General features: G+C 38.3%; 1 protein-coding gene across 4 annotated transcripts in view; it reads left to right on the forward strand.

The window, feature by feature from the left end:
* The window catches only part of LRRC7 (leucine rich repeat containing 7), a 503,703-nt gene that overhangs the window by 439,464 nt on the left and 46,486 nt on the right, over positions 1 to 17,753 (forward strand). For all 4 annotated transcript variants that reach the window (XM_055402285.2, XM_088834863.1, XM_088834861.1 and 1 more), the window contains one exon: positions 943 to 1,164. In XM_055402285.2, coding sequence (XP_055258260.2) covers positions 943 to 1,164 — 222 coding nt within the window. The remainder of the gene's footprint in view (positions 1 to 942; positions 1,165 to 17,753) is intronic.

Genomic DNA, 17,753 nt, shown 5'->3' on the forward strand with positions numbered 1-17,753 from the left:
TACCAGCTGAGCTACCGGGGAAGCAACCACACATGGATTGATAAATGATTGCTGTTGCTTTAAATGGGGTACTGATGAATCTCTGAAAACTCATGTCAAGATCTGCATGCAGAGCTCATTTTAAAGACCTTTGCATAACTGGGCTTCCTTCGTGGCTCAGCTGGTAAAGAGTCCACCTGCAATGCAGGAGACCTTGGTTCAGTCCCTGGGTTGGGAAGATCCCTTGGAGAAGGGAATGGCTACCCACTCCGGTATTCTGGCCTGGAGAATTCCATGGACTGTTTGGTCCATGGGGTCACAAAGAATTGACAGGACTGAGCGACTTTCACTTGACTTGCATCATTAGTGCCTCTACAGGCTAGACACAAGAATTTCACATAATTAATTTTAATGGAATTTAAAGATTCCCAAAAAAGTATTCTTGGTTTAATAATAGAGAAAATTAATAAATATTGATTATACTCACCAAAACAAGCTTCCTATACATATGTGTGGCATAAAGACAAATATGGAATTCAATTCTTTTGCTTCAGAATTAGGAATTAGTTTCTATCATTTCCCCCAATGCTTCACATATTACATTTCTCACCCTGCCATTATTCAAAATGAAATGCCAGATGGTTCACCTCTTTATTTTTGAAGTTGTGACTTTTTCTTCTTGAAATTTTTCAGACTGAACTTTGTTCCCTTAAAACGGGGGTTAAAATCACCTTTGATAAGCCATCAGATGACTATGAATGTATTTAATGTGACCTTGCTCTGATATTAACATTTTCACAGACCACAGTAGGCAGACCCTTACTGTTTTTTCCTTATCCTTTCCAACCATGGCTGAAAGCCCAAAATGATGCCACTTTACTTACTCTGTGCTTTCTTTTCCCCCCTACTTTAATCACATCCTTTCAAAACCACAAATCCTCTGACAGATTATCTTCTCCACAGGCAGGCAGCCACATCCAGACCTTGATGGGCTCCCAAAGTCTTCAGCATCGTAGTCGGGAGCAGCAGCCATATGAGGGAAACATAAACAAAGTGACCATCCAGCAGTTTCAGTCACCATTGCCTATTCAGATCCCCTCTTCACAGGCCACTCGGGGACCTCAGCCTGGACGGTGCTTAATTCAAACTAAAGGGCAAAGGAGTATGGATGGATATCCAGAGCAGGTGAGAGAAGTTCTTATAATTGATGAATTTTTAGGAAATGTTTGGATAAGTCCCAGCAGTCTGTGGTTTGCCTTCCCTCATTAATGTAGCTTGAGATACATTAATCTGTCACCATGTTGAATGGGTTGAAGCCCTCTTTGAAGCGATTTTACTGTCATTTTCAGTGGTTAAGATCTACAACATATAGTAATTGATGGTTGGTTAAAATGCCCATTTCACATAGAGAAAAACTGATGAATTGGGAGTTTTTCTGGTTTATCCTGCACCTTCTTCTACCTACTTTCAACTCTGATTTAGCTTTTCAGCACAACTTTTGAATGTTACAAAGTACTTCAATGAATTAGGTGTATTTACCAAGGCCTTTGGTGAAATTAACAGTGTATAAAGTAAACTGTATATTCCCTTCTATTTGTGGGAACTTTCTTTTTAAGTTTTATCTTCTAATTGTTGAATAACACAGAGATAAATCTTTGCTATGATCAAAACGATAATGCAGTTAGGAGGGAAACATTCCTGAAATGCTCCAAAAGCTATTGATAAATACCATGTAGTAAAAAAAAAAAAAAATGCTGCTCTTCTGAACTACCTAAAATTAGGATTTGGTTTTCCATTGTAAAATCTTATTTTCTTCCTTAAGGATAGAACATTGAATAGGCTCTCATCTTTTGAGTCATATTAAGCTTAGAAAGTAAGACATCAAGATCTTAATACTCTCAGAAAATTAATTTCCCTTATTTCATTCTGCAGATAATAAGGCAAAGCTCCTACTGACTTCACTAACCCCTTAATATAGTTTGTAAAGGTTTCACTTTATTATTGCTTACTCAAAGCTTCACAAATCACCCTTCTTATTTTCTAAACATATCAAATAAGATTATCTTTGTTCTCCAGCTTTTTCCTTTATGCTATTAAGAGTCATTTATTATTTGGATCCCAGCTGCTCTAGAAATCTCCTGTGTTTCCTAATACCCTTCTTGAACCTGAGATTATATATTAATCTTTCTCAGAATCATGGGTCTTTTATGATAATTTTCTTCCTATCTTGCCTTGATCTAGGCCAAGTGTTAGATTTAAGGTAAAATAAAGCAGACAGATGTCTTTAATCAGGTAATGAGTTGAGGCTTTTAATTCTCTAGAGATTTTTAAAAGTTAATAAAGTTTTAAATTATGCTTTACCACAGGCATCTTAGGTTAAAAATTGTTCATATCCTCTTCACTACAAATATCATAACCTCAATCTAATTCTCTGACTTAATTATTCTTGTTGTTAGCAGACATAATTAATAAAATAAGTTATTACAAAAGTTCTTTCTCCCAGAATCAGCACGTTTAAATCCACTGAGATCAACGCCCTCTGTTTCACCTACTGTTAGTAATAGGATTAGTATCGTTATCTGTTGTTTAGTTGCTAAGTCCTGTCTGACTCTTTTGTGACCCCATGGACCACGAGCCTCCTCTGTCCATGGGATTTTTCAGGCAAGAATACTGGAGTAGATTGCATCTCTTTCTCCAAGGGTTAGTTTTAGCATGCAGTTATTCTGAACACTCTAAATGTAAAGGCCTTTTAGCGTTATTACTCCAAAAATACATAAATTGTATAGCTTGACTTAATGAGAGGATTACTAAGTTTTAATTCACATACTTATTAAATTTAAAACATCATAGAGAATGCATTTATAGTCATTGCAAGTGTTTTGAAGCTCTAAAAACATGAGGTGTCTTTCAATCTGGGAGGTGAAAACTTAAACATTCAATGTTTACATTAAGGAAAGTACTTAAGTGTAATTACTTTTTAAATTCCAAGGTTTTTTTCTGCCTTGGTTTCAGGCTGAAATGGTTTGGAATGCTGAGATAAAAACTTTGGAGTGAACATGAGGAAGTCTAAGGAGACTTTAAACAAACAGTACTCGTCCCCAAATGAAACTCCCCCTTTCCCTAAGTTACAAATCCAGAGACAGTTTCTCAGAACATTTTTTATGATTCAGACTAATAATTATCCACTACCAGTGGCAGGCTGACACATAGTCATCCTGGCTCATTAAAATGTGCATCTCTTCCCAACTCCACCCCTGGTGACATCACACTGATAAATTGAAATTGTGAGGATAATTACACAAGGGAAATCAGCAAACACTACAAACCAGGGCCCTCACCTTACCCCAGCCAGCTCTGAAACATTTTCCAGCACATCACCAACTACTATACTGTTTTCTTTCATATCTGTCTTTTTCTAGCCTCTCCACTTCTTTGTTTAGCTCTACAACAAGGGGTCCCCAATCTTTTTGGCACCAGGGATTGGTTTCATGGAAAACATTTTTTCCACAGCCCTGGGTGGGGGATGGTTTTGGGATGATTTGAGCACAGTAGAGTTCATACTCAGAGAAGGCAATGGCAAGCCACTCCAGTACTCTTGCCTAGAAAATCCCATGGATGGAGGAGCCTGGTAGGCTGCAGTCCGTGGGGTCGCTAAGGGTCGGACACAACTGAGCGACTTCACTTTCACACATTGGAGAAGAAAATGGCGACCCACTCCAGTGTTCTTGCCTGGAGAATCCCAGGGATGGGGGAGCCTGGTGGGCTTCCATCTATGGGGTCACACAGAAGTGACTGAAGTGACTTAGCAGCAGCAGCAGAGTTCATACTCCTGTGAGAATCTAATGCCAAAGCTGATCTGACAGGAGATGGAGCTCAGGTGGAAATGTGAGCAATGGGGAGTGGTTGAAAATACAGATGAAGCTTCACTCGTTCACCTGCCACTCACCTCCTGCTGTGCAACCCAGCTCCCAACAGGCCAGGGGCCAGTACCACCAGTCCATGGCCCAGGGGCTGGGGACTCCTTTTCTATAGCATTAAATGAATGCTAGAATACTAGGAATAGGTCTCAGAATTTGGAGTTTGAGTTTAATGTTACCTTTTATTAAAGTGTGTGACTCTGGCCAAGTCCTTAACTTTTTCATGAGGTTCTGCTTTTCTCCTTATAAAATGAGAACATTACCACCCACCAACAACATTCAAAAAGTTTTGGGGACAGTCAAATGATACAATTTTACACATACACATGCACATGCAAAATAAGTTTGGCACTAAAGAAACTGTAAACAAAAGAAATAGAAATACAAGATTTTAAGAATTAAAATACTAGATGTTGCTTAATGATTATCAGTACCAACCTCCCTATACAGATAGAAAACAAACAAAAAGAGGCTGAGGTGGTTATACAATTCACTCTCATAATAAAAATACTTTATATATTTCTTACATTCCTAAGCCATTTTTCTTTAGAAAACTTGGACCTCTCTAATATATGTGTGTATGCGTTAAAAGCAAGACGTTTTCTGTATTTAGCAAGAAAAAATGGAGGAGAATATTAAAACATTTAAGATCTGTATCGTTTCACATGAAAGTTATAGAGCAATGATTGAAGTGCAAAGACACAGGAAGTAACTGACAATTTCTAACATAGGTTTTAGACATATAAATCAAAATACTGTATCTCCATAAGTCATTTATAGTGGTGCATTAAAAAGACCATTAAGAATAAACCAGTTTTCTTCAATGATTACAGCAACAGTGTAAAATTTGATCAAGTATTGTATAGAAAAAAATCTAAGTCATTCATAATTTTTAAGTGCAAGGAGACATCATAAACATAGTACCAATAGATATGCTGCTGCTGCTGCTGCTAAGTCACTTCAGTCGTGTCTGACTCTGTGTGACCCCATAGACAGCAGCCCACCAGGCTCCCCCGTCCCTGGGATTCTCCAGGCAAAAACACTGGAGTGGGTCGCCATTTCCTTCTCCAATGTGTGAAAGTGAAAAGTGAAAGTGAAGTCGCTCAGTTGTGTCCGACCCCCAGCGACCCCACGGACTGCAGCCTACCTGGTTCCTCCATCCATGAGATTTTCCAGGCAAGAGTACTGGAGTGGCTTGCCATTGCCTTCTCCAATAGATATGCTAGGTATAGCATAATAAAGCACAGTAATTTCTATTAAAGTTTGGAGGGTTTTACTTTTACAAAATAATCACTTGAGATATCGCTGGTGGAGCAGTGGATAATGCTTAATTATAATTCTTCATTAAAATTATAATTCTTAACAATCATCCACCTGCCAATGCAGGGGACATGGGTTCGATCCCTGGTCTGGGAAGATTCCTCATGCTGCAGAGCAACCACGCCTGTGAGCCACAACTTCCTGAAGCCCACACACCTAGAGCCGGTGCTGCCCAAGAGAAGCCGCTGCAGTGAAGAATGACCCTGCTAGCCACAACCAGAGAAAGCCCACACAAAACAACGTAGACCCAGCACAGCCATAAATAAATGAATAAATACAAACTTTTAAAAAAAGTAATCACTTATTGGAATGCTATAGGTATAAACGACAGAACCAATTACAATGAATCTACATTCTTTTTTAATTCAGGGAAGAAAAGTCTGAATGAAAATAGGAAAAGAAGGGACAACAGTTGCCATACATTAAGTGCCTACTATGCTATTTATATTACATATAGTGTATCTGTGCTATAAATACCAGGTACCTTGCACACAGGCCTGGCTTCAGGATGTGTGATCTGTACAGCTGAACAAAGTCCTACACTTGGATGGACCCTGCACTTGGTTTAATGCTCTGCTGTCACCAACTTGTAACTCTTAATAATCATTAAACAAGGAGCCTCACGTTTTCACTTTGCATCCGGCCACACTAATTATATAGCTTGTCCTGCTTACATATACTCTTGTAATTAGTCCTCACAATAATCTTACTTACTTTTTATAAATGAAGAAACCAAGGCACAAAGAAAATAATTTGTGAGAGGTATAAATGGTCAAGCTGAAATTTTAACCAAGGGCTGTCTAACCCAGAACCAAAGTTCTCTGTGCCAGTTTTACTGTTAAATTGACCATATGAATCACACACTTGCTGTGGCTTCAGTGTCCCCTTCTGTCAATTAATATTCATTGAACCTGTTTCAACTACAGTTCAGAGTTATAGAACTGCTTTCAGTTCAGTTCAGTCGCTCAGTCGTGTCTGACTCTTTGCAACCCCATGAGCCACACCACGCCAGGCCTCCCTGTCCATCACCAACTCCCGGAGTTTACCCAAACCCATGTGCATCGAGTCGGTGATGCCATCCAACCATCTCACCCTCTGTCGTCCCCTTCTTCTCCTGCCCCAATCTTTCTCAGCATCAGGGTCTTTTACAATGAGTTAGCTCTTTGCATCAGGTGGCCGAAGTATTGGAGTTTCAGCTTCAACATCAGTCCTTCCAATGAACACCCAGGACTGATCTCCTTTAGAATGGACTGGTTGGATCTCCATTGAGATATCTCTCAAGAGTCTTCTCCAAACCACAGTTCAAAAGCATCAATTCTTTTGTGGTCAGCTTTCTTTATAGTCCAACTCTCACATCCATACATGACCACTGGAAAAACCATAGCCTTGACTAGATGGACCTTTCTTGGCAAAGTATTGTTTCTGCTTTTTAATACACTATCCAGGTTGGTCATAACTTTCCTTCCAAGGAGTAAGTGTCTTTTAATTTTTCACGGCTGCCGTCACCATCTGTAGTGACTTTGGAGCCCAGAAAAATAAAGTCAGCCACTGTTTCCCTATCTATTTGCCATGAAGTGATGGGACCAGATGCCATGATCTTAGTTTTCTGAATGTTGAGCTTTAAAGGCAACTTTTTCATGCTCTTCTTTCACTTTCACCAAGAGGCTCTTTAGTTCTTCTTCACTTTCTGCCATAAGGGTGGTGTCATCTGCATATCTGAGGTTATTGATATTTCTCCCGGTAATCTTGATTCCAGCTTGTGCTTCCTCCAACCCAGCGTTTCTCATGATGCACTCTGCATAGAAGTTAAATAAGCAGGGTGACAATATACAGCCTTGACGTACTTCTTTTCCTATTTGGAAAGAGTCTGTTGTTCCATATCCAGTTCTAACTGTTGCTTCCTGACCAGCATACAGGTTTTTCAAGAGGCAGGTCAGGTGGCCTGGTATTCCCATCTCTTTCAGAATTTTCCACAGTTTATTGTGATCCACACAGTCAAAGGCTTTGGCATAGTCAATAAAGCAGAAATAGAAGTTTTTCTGTAACTCTCTTGCTTTTTCAATGATCCATCAGATGTTGGCAATTTGATCTCTGGTTCCTCTGCCTTTTCTAAAACCAGCTTGAACATCTGAAAGTTCATGGTTCACGTATTGCTGAAGCCTGGCTTGGAGAATTTTAAGCATTACTTTACTAGCATGTGAGATGAGTGCAGTTGTGCGGTAGTTTGAACATTCTTTGGCATTTCCTTTCTTTGGGATTGGAATGAAAACTGACATTTTCCAGGCCTGTGGCCACTGCTGTTTTCCAAATTTGCTGGCATATTGAGTGCAGCACTTTCACAGCATAATCTTTCAGGATTTTAAATAGCTCAACTGGAATTCCATCACCTCCACTAGCTTTGTTTGTAGTGATGCTTCCTAAGGCCCACTTGACTTCGCATTCCAGGATGTCTGGCTCTAGGTGAGTGATCACACCATCATCATTATCTGGGTCGTGAAGATTATTTTTGTACAGTTCTTCTGTATATTCTTGCCACCTCTTTCTCAGTATCTTCTGCTTCTGTTAGGTCCATACCATTTCTGTCCTTTATTAAGCCCATCTTTGCATGAAATGTTCCCTTGGTATTTCTAATTTTCTTGAAGAGATCTCTAGTCTTTCCCATTCTATTGTTTTCCTCTATTTCTTTGCATTGATCGCTGAGGAAGGCTTTCTTATCTCTCCTTGCTATTCTTTGGAACTCTGCATTCAATTGGGTATATCTTTCCTTTTCTCCTTTGCTTTTCACTTCTCTTCTTTTCACAGCTATTTGTAAGGCTTCCTCAGACAGCCATTTTGCTTTTTTGAATTTCTTTTTCTTGGGGATGGTCTTGATTCCTATCTCCTGTACAATCACGAACCTCCATCCATAGTTAATCAGGCACTCTGTCTATCATATCTAGTCCCTTAAATCTATTTCTCACTTCCACTGTATAATCATAAGGGATTTGATTTAGGTCATACCTGAATGGTCTAGTGGTTTTCCCTACTTTCTTCAATTTCAGTCTGAATTTGGCAATAAGGAATTCATGATCTGAGCCACAGTCAGCTCCCGGTCTTGTTTTCGCTGACTGTATAGAGCTTCTCCATTATTGACTGCGAAGAATATAATCAATCTGATTTCGGTGTCAACCATCTGGGTGATGTCCATGTGTAGAGTCTTCTCTTGTGTTGTTGGAAGAGGGTGTTTGCTCTGACCAGTGCATTCTCTTGTCAGAACTCTATTAGCCTTTGCCCTGCTTCATTCTGTACTCCAAGGCCAAATTTGCCTGATGCTTTATGTAGATGGAATAGATACTTACTGGAACTCACATGAACATGTCCAATGCTTTAAAAAGCAAAAATACTCAACAAATGGGAAGTTTTATTATCAACAAAAATTTACCTCTGTATCCCTTCAGTTCAGTTCAGTTCAGTCACTCGTCGTGTCCAACTCTTTGCGACCCCATGAATCACAGCACGCCAGGCCTCCCTGTCCATCACCAACTCCCGGAGTTCACTCAAACTCATGTCCATCGAGTCGGTGATGCCATCCAGCCATCTCATTCTCTGTCGTCCCCGTCTCCTCCCAACCCCAATCCCTCCTAGCATCAGAGTCTTTTCCAGTGAGTCAACTCGTCTCATGAGGTGGCCAAAGTATTGGAGTTTCAGCTTTAGCATCAGCCCTTCCAGTGAACACCCAGGACTGATCTCCTTTAGAATGGACCGGTTGGATCTCCTTGCAGTCCAAGGGACTCTCAAGAGTCTTCTCCAGCACCACAGTTCAAAAGCATAGTGTGGCCTAAAGAACTAATGAGTTACTAATATAATTAAAGTGAGTTCCATATACCTCTGAAAATACATAATAAATTCTACCACCAATGACATTGAATGGATTTAAATGAATGTCACTTTGTAGCTAGCCAGCACACTTTATTTTTTTTAATCTTATAGAAGCACTTAGTAAACTTTGATTTTCCTCCTGAATGATGAAACTATCTCAACTGTCAAACTACCCATCACAATAAAACAAGGCAAAATATCTAAGAATTCTAATTTAATACACTTATTTTTATATATTCATTTTTCGTAGAAATTAAGTAAAAAGTCTGTTTTCAACTGTGTAATTAACATAAAATATATGAAAGTGATTTTTAAAGCATAAAGTACTATCCAGATTCAAGGTATTAGTTTCTATAAACTATAAATCTGATGTATAATAATGGATATCGTTTTTAACAAATTACCTTCAACAAACTCATGTGCCTGTCACTTGAAGTTTATTATCAGGGAACTCTACTTAGAAAAAGGATTACACAAATGACCCAATTTTGCTCTTTTTTATGGCTGAGTAATAAATATTCCGTTGTATATATGTAACACATCTTTATCCATTCCTCTGTTGATGGATATTTAGGTTGGAATCTATAAAAATGATACAGACAACCTTATTTCCAAAGAAGAAATAGAGACACAGAGGTAGAGAATAAATAAATAGATACCAAGAGAGAAAAGAAGGATGGAAGGAATTGGGAGATTGGGAACGATACATATATACTATTGATACTATGTATAAAATAAAGAGCTAATGAGAACAACTGTATAGCACATGGAACTCTATTTAATGCATTGTGATGATCTGAATGGGAAGGAAATCCCAAAGGACAGGGATATATGTATTTGCATGGCTGATTCACTTTGCTGTACAGTAGAAACTACACAAGATAGTAAAGCAGTTATTTCCACAAAAAAATAATTTTAAAAAAGAAAAATAAGGGATTATAATGCATAAACTGTTTTGATTATTGATAAATATAATAGAGAATCATAGAATAGTATTAAACAGTGAGCTGAAGCAAACCAGAGAGTGAAGACTTGACTCTTTCCCATTCCACATGAAAACTCTTAGCCATCATATCCATTTTCTCAGCTCCTCCCTTTGTTTCCTAGTCCAAATGACTATCTTATCCTCTTCTTCTCAGTAAAATAATACTTTATATCAGTTTTTCTCAACCTCAGCTGTACTTTAGAATCTTCTCAACTTTTTTATTGAAGTATAGTTGATTAACAATATTATTTTAGTCTCAGGTATACAGCATAGTGATTCAGTATTTTTGCAGATTATATTTCATTATAAGTTATTGTAAGATATTGGCTATAGTTTCCCACACTATATAATATAGCCTTGTTGTTTATTTATTTTATATATAATGGTTTGTTTCTGTTAATCCCATACCCCTAATTTATTTTTACCCCCTCCCCTCTTCCCTTTGGTAACCACAAGTTTGTTTTCCGTCTATGAGTCTGTTTCTGTGTTGCATATATATTCATTTGTATTAATTTTTAGATTCTGCATGTCATTGATATCCTACAGAATGTATCTATCTCACTTATTTCATTTAGCATAATGCCTTCTAAGCCCATTCATGTTGTTGCAATTAGCAAAATTCTATCTTTTTATATTGTGTATATATACTATGTCTTCTTTATCCATTTGTCTGTTGATGGGCACTTGGATCATTTCCAAGTCTTGGATATGGTCAGTAGTGCTTCTGTGGAGATAGCGGTTCATGTGTCTTTCTGAATTAGTGTTTTCATCTTTCCTGGATATAGGCCCCAGAGTAGGATTGCTGGATCATATGATAGTTTTAGGCTTCCCTGATGGCTCAGATTGTTAAAGAATCTGCCTGCAATGCTGGAAACCTGGGTTTGATCCCTGGATTGGGAAGATCCCCTGGAGAATGGAATAGCAACCCAGTCCAGTATTCTTGCCTGGAGAATCCCATGGACAGAGGAACCTGGTGGGCTATAGTCCATGGGGTCACAAAGACTCAGACAGGACTGAGTGACTAACACACATATGATAGTTCTATTTTAGTTTTTTGAGGAACCTCCATACTTCTGGAGGGAGGTTGTTCAGGAGCTTTGAAAAACACTAATGACCTGGCCTCATTCCCAAAGAAACTGATTTCATTAGTCTGAGTGTGAGCTGAGTGATGGGAATTTTTGAAACTCCCCGGGTGATTCTATTGTGTAGCTAAGGCTGAGAAGTGATACTTGAGATATTCTACAGCTCAGCAATTTACCAGCTGAATAACATATTGTTATTAACACTATTTAGAAGCATACACAATTCATATATAACTTGTTGAATATTTTTAAAAGAAACTGAAATAAACTGTTTCTCTTTTGCAAATGTGTAAGTGAAGTAAGTAAGTGTTAGTCACACAGTCATGTCCGACTCTTTGAGACCCCACGGACTATAGTCTGCCAGGCTCCTCTGTCCATGGAATTCTCCAGGCAAGAATACTGGAGTGGGTTGCATTTCCTTCCAAGGCAAAGCATATTTGTATATGTAGAACACATAGACTCCAAAGCATAAATAGGAAGGAAAAACAGCTTGATGCTTCAAATGTTTCAAAATCCTTTCATATATTAACCAATTTCATCTAACCAATAACGTGATGAATAGAGCAGTTCCTGTTTTATTGACTAGACGCCTAAGATTTGAAGAAGCGGAACTAGAATTAAAATCCAATTTCACGAGTCTACCACATTATCAGAGAAGGCAATGGCAACCCACTCCAGTACTCTTGCCTGGAAAATCCCACATTATAAGCTACAGCCTGCTGCAGTATGGCCAAACATAGGGGTCAAGAGTAAGCTCACACTGGAAGAATAAAAATATAAAAAATACACTCTAGAGTTCCTGTCTGCCCCAGACAAGAAAGAGGACATACCCGCTAGTGAACCTAATACATCAGGATGGCCAGAGCTGCACAGCTGTCTCCTACCAGGAGTATACATTCAAACTAAAGTTTGTGCCTGAAAGAGGACTTGTAACATTACATTAGAAATACATTAGAATAAGCCCTATGAGTTATACAAAGCAGTTCCCATCCATCATATTCAAGGACATAAAATACAAAGCTCAGAAACCCTCCCTGAAGAAGATGCTGTAGTGTACCCTGGAAGAAATCATTTTTAATACTTAATAATATGTGGGACATATAATAATTCATGAAGCAATTGGCTAAGACATGATTTCAGACATTTCTTTAGATACTCTGATCAGCTGCCTGAAGGGCTCACAGGGTTTCCAGGGTTTTCATCTATGGGACCAAGGGAAGAAAAAAACATTATTCTGAATGCTTAATAGTTTAATAAAAAACTTGGAAATATTTGGGGGTTTTATTTATGAATTTTTAAAGTAAAAGGTAATAATTTAATAAAAATTATAGAAAACAGATATTAAGATGGTTTTAATGTATGTTATTTACTCAAATGATTTCAGGGACATCCCATACCTCATCCTGCTTCACTTAAAATAGAGCTATTAATTCATATTTTCCTCATAGAGTTTTATTCTTCAGTAACCTTAGTACTGCAGTTCTGAAATTACAAATCATAGTGAGACACAAATAATGTCTAACTCATCACAGCAAGTTCTACAAATTGACTTATGAATTTTATGCAGTTATTATGGATAGTGGGATTCAGTAAACACTGTAGTAGGAATCAGAAGGCCTCTCTCAGTGTTCCACTAAATATATGTATGGTCTTGGTTTCCTTATGTGTAAAATGAAGGAAATGAAGTGAATAACCTTTTAAATTCATTTACATACTAAAAAAATTTGAGTTTCTATTTTCTAGAAATGTATAGAGTTGGCAATTTTTTTCCTGAAAATCTAGAAAATGCTACTGCAAGGATTTTAGTCATCAATTTCTCTTTTTTAAAAAAATAATTGTATTTATTTATCTATTTTTGGCTGTTCTGGGTCTTCATTGCTGCGTGGGTTTTTCTCTAAGTTGTGGTGAGCAGGGACTGCTCTCTAGTTGCAGTGTGCAGGTTTGTCCTTGCAGTGGTTTCTCTGGTTGCAGAACACAGGCTTCAGTAGTTGCTGCACGTGGGCTCAGTAGTTCTGGTTCCTGGGCTCTAGAGCAGGAGCTCAATAGTTGTGGTGCCTGGGCTTAATTTCTCTGAGACATGCAATATCCTCCTGGATCAGGGATCGATGTCTTCTGAACTGGTAGTTGGATTCTTTACCCCTGAGCCACCAGGAAAGCCCCTATTCTTCGATCTTTCTATTAGGATGTTTCTTCAAAAGATTTAATGAGCAATTTAGTTGGACTTGCATCTCTAAGTCACAACAGAAAAAAAAAAGGATCAAAAATAGTAATTGTTCTTAAATATTTATATATTTTCTAATTATTATACTTTTTTGAGCCTACTACATAGGCTTCTTAGAAATTCTGGAAATGCAGTTTTATGTAGATTTTATATAATTGTATACAATTCTTTATCACACAAGCCCTGTTGTATAATAACCCATAACACCAGGTACTAAAAGTAAAAGTAGCAGCAAATTTAATTTCAAGCTTAATTTCAGTACCACAAAGCATTCTTTCTACTTCTGTCAAGTCCCATAGTCAGATTCCCATCATCATCTCTCAGCCTGTGGCTTGACCTCTTTCTTTAAATTTTCTTCACTTGGCTCTCACTATTCTACTTGTTTTCCTCTTTCCACACTAGCCTTTCCTTTTTTTTTTCTTTTTCCCATTAAGATGTTTCACTCAAGAGTGGGTTCTCTGAGCCAGATTTCTTTGTTCTTTTGGGGGGTATAGTTACTTTACAATGTTTCTTTTGATCACGCTAAATTTAAGAATCCCTCCTGGCTCAGTCAGTTAAGAAACTGCCTGCAATGCAGGAGACCCATTTCCTGGGCAACCCACTCTAGTATGCTTGCTTGGAGAATCCCATGGACAGAGGAGCCCTGGCAGGATACAGTCCATGTGTTCACAAGAGTCAGACACGACTTAACAACTAAACCACCAAAGACAGAAGAGCCTGGTGACCTGCAGTCCATGGGATTGAAAAAGAGTCAAACACGATTTAGCAACTAAACAACAAATTTCAGAAATTCACTGGACATTCAGATTGAGATATCAACGAGGGGTAATTGAATATAAACATCTGAAGTACAGAGGAGGGGTCAGGGCTAGAGATATATAAATTTTGGAGTCATCCATCTTGGAGCTGAATGAAACCATATAGGTGTGTGTTGTTGTCCAGTCACTAAGTTGTGTCTGACTCTTTGCAACCCCATGGACTGCAGCACTCCAGGCTTCCCTATTCTTCACTGTCTCCTGGAGTTTGCTGACTCCTGTCCATTCAGTCGATGATGCCATCCAAGTGTGTACGGATACAAAAGAGAAGAGGGTCAAAGTCTGAGCACTGAATCGCTCTATCACTTAAAGGTCATGAACAGAAGAGGAGCCAATAAAGAAACCAAGAAAGAATGGCTAGTTTCTGCTGTACAGTGAAGCTACTAGCCACTCTTTTTTTCTTTCTTTATTGGTAGAAAGATAGCTCAAGAGCTTCAGACCCTCTCAGACTTAAAACCTGCAAGATAGAGCAAGATTCTCTTTCCTGAAAATCCCAATAGGCTTCTCATTTCTCCTATTTGATCAGGTTATCTGCCCATCCTATAATAAATGATATTTTTAGGGGATACAGTGCTTTGTTTTAGGTCTAGATAACATGATTCACTGAAAGCAGAGGCTAAGAATAGAGAATTGAGTAGTTTTCAAAGAGAATTGGAGATGATAGCTGCCAGACAAAGAACGAATGGCTCTTGAGCAGCAAAAACAGCAGGTATACACTGAAAGCTTCATAAATACACACTGCTAGGAAAGGGAATGGTCTCTAGAAGAAAGCACAGTAAGCAAGTTAACTACAGCATCACCAGGTATCTTTCTGTAATGCCAGTCTCTAATCCTGAATTACACCTCACACACCCATGCACGTGCATGTACACACACGTGTTGTTCGTATATATAAACACACAAGGTGCAACAGTTTCCTTTATTCTTGTTACTAGGTTTTAGAACACTGCAAGACCAAATCAGATCATTGAATTCCAGAGATTATAGATCATGATTCACAGAACCTCACTGCTACATAACAATCCATTTTGTCACAGGCTTCTGCAAGTTATGACCCACTATTTTAATTGGAACAAGATCAATATAAACCAGAATTACCAAATAGTCAAATGATAGAAGCAGACTCCACAAGAAGCAAATGCACTATTTATTGCCAAACTGTTGCCAATATCTTCAGTCAGAAATGTCACTCATTGATATCAGTAACTTGATAGAAAATAGAAAAGCTGATTTTCACTAAATAAGCTATTTATTAGCCTTCTAGATCTGACCTTTTGCTAGAACACTGCATTTCCTCTTGGCTAAACTTCTTTACTTTCAGACTGCTTCTTGAAGTATTCTCTGCTCTTACATTTCATGGCCCCTTTGGGCCTTAGCAGACAGGTGGAACTCCTTATATGTGACATGAATACTGTCTCTGACATGCTTTATGGGACACAACAGTCGCAACACAACCTATTAACCATAGCATAGCATGCCCAAGAGGAGTCTAGCTTCAGATCAGAATGTATGGCTGTTCGTCACATTTATAAAACCACAGTGTCATCTTTATTATTTCTATTATTTAAAAAATATATTGAAACAGTTCTTCATATACCTGGCACATACGAAATTTGTTTTCTTTAGATTTTTAGTTCCTTCCAGATTGACAATATTATAAAATAGATATAGTCACTACAGGAGAATAGCTGAAAAGTGTTCTCAGCAGTTTACTTTGTAAATAAAATCTGTTGCATATGTTTCCTTTCAGCTTTTATAGTGGTCTGGAGAGAGCCGGAGGTATGCATACCTTCCACATATTACACTGTAAAATATAAAATTTTCACATTAGAAAAATACAACCCAAATTTTATTTTATTTATTTATTTTTTTAAAGTAATTAATTTATTTTTTATTGGAGGCAAATTATTTTACAATATTATATTGGTTGGTTTTGCCATACATTGACATGAATTCGCCCCGGGTTTACATAAGTTCCCCCTCCTGAACCCCCCTCCCACCTCCCTCCTCCCTTTATCCTCCCTCTGGGTCATCCCCGCACACCAGCCCCGAGCATCCTATAACACGCATCGACCCTGAACTGGTGATTCATTTCACATATGACAACATACGTGTTTCAATGCCATTCTCCCAAATCATCCCACCCTCACCCTCTCCCACAGAGTCCCAAAGACTGTTCTAATACATCTGTGTCTCTTTTGCTATCTCGTATACAGGGTTATCATTTGCATCTTTCTAAATTCCATATATATGCGTTAGTATACTGTATTGGTGTTTTTCTTTCTGGCTTACTTCACTCTGTATAATAGGCTCCAGTTTCATCCACCTCATTAGAACTGATTCAAATGTATTCTTTTTAATGGCTGAATAATATTCCATTGTGTATATGTACCAAAGCTTCTTATCCATTCGTCTGCAGATGGACATCTAGGTTGCTTCCATGTCCTGGCTATTATAAACAGTGCTGCAATGAACATTGGAGTACATGTGTCTCTTTCAATTCTGGTTTCCTCGGTGTGTATGCCCAGGAGTGCGATTAATGGATCATATGGCAGTTCTATTTCTAGTTTTTTGAGGAATCTCCACACTGTTCTCCATAGTGGCTATACTAGTTTGCATTCCCACCAACAGTGTAAGAGGGTTCCCTTCTCTCCACATCCTCTCCAGCATTTATTGCATGTAGACTTTTGGATAGCAGCCATTCTGACTGGTGTGAAATGGTATCTCATTGTGGTTTTGATTTGCATCTCTCCGATTATGAGGGATGTTGAGCATTTTTTCATGTGTTTGTTAGCCATCTTTATGTCTTCTTTGGAGAAATGTCTGTTTAGTTCTTTGGCCCATTTTTTGATTGGGTCATTTATTTTTCTGGAATTGAGCTGCAGGAGCTGCCTGTATATTTTGGAGATTAATCCTTTATCAGTTGCTTCATTTGCTATTATTTTCTCCCATTCTGAAGGCTGTCTTTTCACCTTGCCTATAGTTTCCTTTGCTGTGCAGAAGCTTTTGATTTTAATTAGGTCCCATTTGTTTATTTTTGCTTTTATTTCCAATATTCTGGGAGGTGGGTCTTGAAGGATCCTGCTGTGATTTATGTCAGAGAGTGTTTTGCCTATGTTCTCCTCTAGGAGTTTTATAGTTTCAGGTCTTACATTTAGCTCTCTAATCCATTTTGAGTTTATTTTGGTGTATGGTGTTAGGAAGTGTTCTAGTTTCATTCTTTTACAGGTGGCTGACCAGTTTTCCCAGCACCACTTGTTAAAGAGACTGTCTTTTCTCCATTTTATATTCTTGCCTCCTTTGTCAAAGATAAGGTGTCCATAGGTGCGTGGATTTATCTCTGGGCTTTCTATTTTGTTCCATTGATCTATATTTCTGTCTTTATGCCAGTACCATACTGTCTTGATGACTGTGGCTTTGTAGTAGAGCCTGAAGTCCGGCAGGTTAATTCCCCCAGTTCCATTTTTCTTTCGCAAGATTGCTTTGGCTATTGGAGGCTTTTTGTATTTCCATACAAATTGTGAGATTATTTGTTCTAGTTCTGTGAAAAATATCGTTGTTAGCTTGACAGGGATT

This window comes from Moschus berezovskii, chromosome 4 (assembly GCF_049115385.1).
Source record: "Moschus berezovskii isolate FMDL1 chromosome 4, NW_MosBer_1.0, whole genome shotgun sequence".
NCBI lineage: Eukaryota > Metazoa > Chordata > Mammalia > Artiodactyla > Moschidae > Moschus > Moschus berezovskii.